A 4,936-nucleotide genomic window follows, 5' to 3' on the forward strand; every position below is an offset into this window, starting at 1 on the left:
CCGGTGGAACATGCATGGAAATGGAACTTTCCGTTCTCGTGAATATGGTATTTTTGTTTTTACTATAGACCTATAGCTACTTTGTAGCCCAACCACCAAAGAGAACACAATGACACAATTAGTAGAATGGATCTAAGGCCGAACTTCTACTACCACACATGTACTCAGCTTGACCATATACGCAATTGTCCCGTACAACTACAATACTACGCTAAGTTGCTAACATAATGATATTATTTTGTAGCCATGTTAACAACTCATTGAATTTGTTTGTTTTTGTGTGTATTTCTGTATGATTCCAGGGGTTTTTAAATTCGGATCAATGCCTATTTCTGTTTCCGTATCCACTTTGTATTTGCTTTGTGTCCGTTTCCGCTAGTATCTATTTCCGTATTCATTTCCGGGGTTTCTGTATTCGTTTCTGCTTCTACAAAAAAAATGTGAAAACAAATATGATAGCACTCAGTTCCGTCCGTTTCCGCTCCGTTTTCATCCCTACACACGTACACGTATATGTACACACATACATACATGTACTGTACATGATGGCAGTTATTGTTACTCCTAGTTGGCATCATTTATTTACTAATGTTTGTTTACTCCCAACACACCTACTACTTATTCGCCAAGTAATTAGTTAACAACTTATGCAGTGGCGGTGATGACGACTAATTAAGCACTAATGGTCCGACCACCGTCGACGCAGATGACCTGCCCGGTGATGAAGGAAGCCGCCGGCATGCACAGAAATGGCACCGCGGAGGCGATCTCAGCTGGCTTGCCACTCCGCCGCAACGGGGTTTTGGAGTGCTCCTGTTCCAGGTACTCCGTATCCATCTGCCAAATATATCCACAAATAATATCCACAAATTTGTTAATGGTTAGTCTGTGTGTCTAGCATTTTTGGCCAAATATATCCATAAATAATATCCGTGATGTCCAAATCCTTGTCCCTCCTCGTGCAAAGTGAACTCGTTACTTCCGCATAGAAAAGTGAACGCATTACTTTGTTTTTAGGATAAAGTGAACTTAGTATCTCACCAAAAACTTACCAGGCCTAGTTAAAAATTACTGTGGTGCTCGTTTATAAACAAGAAAACATTTGCTACTCCATTAGGCTATACAGTACTCTCTCCATCCTAGATTACCTGTCTTATATTTGTCTAAATACAAATACATCTAACACTAGATACCGAGTAGGGCGTTTTGGTGCCCAGGCTCATCTGCACCCGGTTAGAAAAAAATTCATAAAAAATTCAAAACAAATTCAAAAAATTCCAAATAAAACTTGTATGGTAGACAATTTGATGCGTGAGGCCCGCCCCATATTTCAAGTCATTTGGACATATGAGAAGCTCTCAGCAAAAAAGACAAATCGGACCAAAACAGTACATGAACAGTAAACATTTTTACAGACCCCCAATTTGTCTTTTTTGCTGAGAGCTGCTCATATGTCCAAATGACTTGAAATTTGGAGCGGGCCTCACGCATCAAAATGTCTATCACACAAATTTTATTTGGAATTTTTTGAATTTTTCTAGTATTTGTTTTGATTTTTTTCGTCGGCGCGGGTGCAGATGAGCTCAGGTGCAGAAATGGATTTTCGCTAGATACCTCTGTATCTAGAAAAATCTAAGGCAGGTAATTTGGAACAGAGGTAGTACTATGTTGCTTACGTCTTTAATCATATCGGTTGTGATAAATCCTGGGGCGACACCGTTCACACGGATCTTGTCAGGGGCCCACTCGGTGGCCAAACTCCTCGTCAGTTGGTTCATTGCACCTACATACATGATGTAATAACATTTTTAAACTTGAAGCTGATCTAGTTTCACAAAATTTGACTTAAACTGAAACTAATATGAGATTTATCTTGAAATGGAGTGAGCACGTACCTTTTGTGATAGCATAGACGGTGGAGCCAACGAAGCCGATGGAGCCTCCAATGGAGGACATGTTGATGATCCTGCCTCCTCCGGCGCGCACGAGAAGAGGGCGCGCGAGCTGGCTGAGATGGAAGCTCGACTCCAGGTTGGTAGCCATCACCTTGGAGTACTCCTCCGCGGTGCACTCCGCGGTGGGCTTCACCAGCAGCTGCCCCGCGTTGTTCACCTACGTACATACATATACATACTCCCGATCGCTAGGCGCTAGCAATCCAGAAGACACACAAAATCCACAGTCTACAGACACATATAGAACTCACTAGTATGTCGAGCTTGCCGTCGAAGGTCTGCCGGACGGCGTCCATGAGCCTCTCCCTCTCGGCGCGCACAGAGACGTCGCAGGCGGAGGCGGTGACATGCAGGCCCTTCTCCTCCCACCGCCGTCGGCACTCCTCCAGCTCCGCCGCGTTCCGGGAGCAGGCATGCACCCTCGCACCGAACCCGGCGAGCTCCTCCACGATGGCGTACCCTATCCCTTTGCTGCCGGTCAAATTTATAGTTATGAAATGTAGTTTAATATTGGTAAATTCGTTATGAAAGGCGATATTTTTTAATATAAATTTGATCAAATTTTGCAAAGTTTGACTTGACATAAATCTAATATGCGAAGTATAAATGACCGGAGGGAGTACTGACTAGTTTTGCAGGACGAATATTTTAGCACCTTCAAGGATTGAAATGTCATTTAAAATTTTTGAGAAGGTGTTTCTGAATGGTTTATGCGACCCCCCCCCCCCCAAATCCAAATTAATTGATATTCTCAAAGATATTTCAAAGCAGTGTACAAGATAATTTTTGTGAAACCTTCTCAATTTTTTACCGCAGTCTGCCAGTCTCTAGATGTCATATGAGTGCACCATGCCAAGTTTCATATTTTCAGACTTTGTTTTCATCTTTTGGAATTAAAAAATAATAAGTCCATCTTCTTAGTCGAGTCTTGACACCCTCAAGTTTGTTATTTATTGTATAAAGTCTAAACATAGACTCAAAAACACAAATGTAATTTTTCGACCCAACTTTTTCATGCACTTGCAGTTCAAATGCCTAGAAATGCATTTAATCGTAGCTAATGAATCCCCCCAAAATGCCATTTTTAGCACATTTAACTCAGTTGTCCACATACACGCATCCCTATGAACGCACGCATACACACCGTACTCCTATGAGCACCTCCGAGATACTGAGCCGAGACAACAACTCACAAAGTCACCACATGCACATTCATAGTGGACGGGAGCGTCTCCTCCCACTGAATGAACATCACATGAAAGCCTAAATAAATTCTGAAAAATGCGAGCACGAGTGCATAGTCTCGGACTTGAACACTGATGGGTTGTTTCCATCACAAGAAACCTAACCATCTCAACTAGGCTCAGTTTACAGAATGCCAACACTGGTGGAAAAACAGGCTTCCGTCCAGCCCCATAAGTCGCGAAGCTGTAGGAACCGCGACTAATGGGACCTTTAGTCGCGGTTCTGGAGGTGAACCGCGACCAAAGGCCTGGGCCCAGGGCGCTCGGTGGCCAGCTGGCGCACGTGAGGGTCTTTAGTCGCGGTTGGCCAGGACAACCGCGACTAAAGGCCTTCGGGCACCTTTAGTCACGGTTTGCCAGGCCAACCGCAACTAAAGCCCCTCCCCTATATATACCCATCCAGCAGCCAACACTTAGCCATTTGGAGCCATTCTCTTCACAAGTGGGTGTAGGTTTGCTTTTGGTTCCTCTTATGCACATAAGGTGTTTGATGAAATGCCCCAAGAGCATGAAACAAACATGACATGAAGTGTTGGAGCCACACTCCTCGATCGCGGTTAGCAACTTGATGAACCTTTGATGTGTCATTGATAAAATATGCATGTGTGCAGTTCATTGTTTAATTTATATTGTTTGCAGCTAGTTAGTTTAACAAATGCATGATGGTTAATTATATATTTTATATTATAATAATGCAGATGAATCGGCAATGGATGTACGGTAACCGACTCTCCGGCGAGTTCACTACGGGTTTGAAAGATTTCCTCGTAGTGGCTAATGCGAACAAGCAGGGGGGTTTTGTTATCTGTCCATGTGTTATATGTAAGAATCAGAAGGGTTACTCTTCCTCAAGAGATGTTCACATGCATCTGCTTCGGCACGGTTTCATGCCAAGCTATAATTGTTGGACCAAGCATGGAGAAAGAGGGGTTATAATGGAAGAAGATGAAGAAGGGGATGATTTCATCGATGAAAGCTATCTTGCTCATTTCGGTGATACTTTCATGGAGGATGCTGAAGGTGAAGGGGAAGGTGAAGAAGAGGCACGTGATGATCCCGTTGATGATCTTGGTCGGACCATTGCTGATGCACGGAGACGCTGCGAAACTGAAAAGGAGAGGGAGAATTTGGATCGCATGTTAGAGGATCACAGAAAGGCGCTGTACCCCGGATGCGATGATGGTCTGAAAAAGCTGGGCTGCACACTGGATTTGCTGAAATGGAAGGCAGAGGCAGGTGTAGATGACTCGGCATTTGAAAACTTGCTGAAAATGTTGAAGAATATGTTTCCAAAGGATAACGAGTTGCCCGCCAGTACGTACGAAGCAAAGAAGGTTGTCTGCCCTCTAGGTTTAGAGGTTCTGAAGATACATGCATGCATCAACGACTGCATCCTCTACCGCGGTGAATACGAGAATTTGAATGAATGCCCGGTATGCACTGCATTGCGTTATAAGATCAGAGGCGATGACCCTGGTGACGATGTTGAGGGCCAGAAACCCAGGAAGAGGGTTCCCGCCAAGGTGATGTGGTATGCTCCTATAATACCACGGTTGAAACGTCTGTTCAGGAACAAAGAGCATGCCAAGTTGTTGCGATGGCACAAAGAGGACCGTAAGTCGGACGGGGAGTTGAGACACACCGCAGATGGAACGCAATGGAGAAAGATCGACAGATGGTTCAAAGATTTTGCAGCTGACGCAAGGAACATAAGATTTGCTCTAAGTACGGATGGCA

The 4,936-nt window shown here is 44.1% G+C and overlaps 1 protein-coding gene across 1 annotated transcript; it reads right to left on the minus strand.

Moving 5' to 3' along the window:
• Positions 1-672: 672 nt before the first annotated feature.
• Positions 673-2,443, minus strand: LOC119283873 (tropinone reductase homolog At2g29370-like; the record flags this gene model as incomplete). The annotated part of the gene is made up of 4 exons (XM_037563240.1): positions 673-837; positions 1,677-1,783; positions 1,896-2,112; positions 2,207-2,443. Coding segments are annotated over 4 exons (726 nt in total), but the record flags the coding sequence as incomplete, so codon positions are not given.
• Between the last annotated feature and the right edge of the window lie 2,493 nt (positions 2,444-4,936).

Source organism: Triticum dicoccoides, chromosome 4A, assembly GCF_002162155.2.
Source record: "Triticum dicoccoides isolate Atlit2015 ecotype Zavitan chromosome 4A, WEW_v2.0, whole genome shotgun sequence".
Classification (NCBI taxonomy): Eukaryota; Viridiplantae; Streptophyta; class Magnoliopsida; order Poales; family Poaceae; genus Triticum; species Triticum dicoccoides.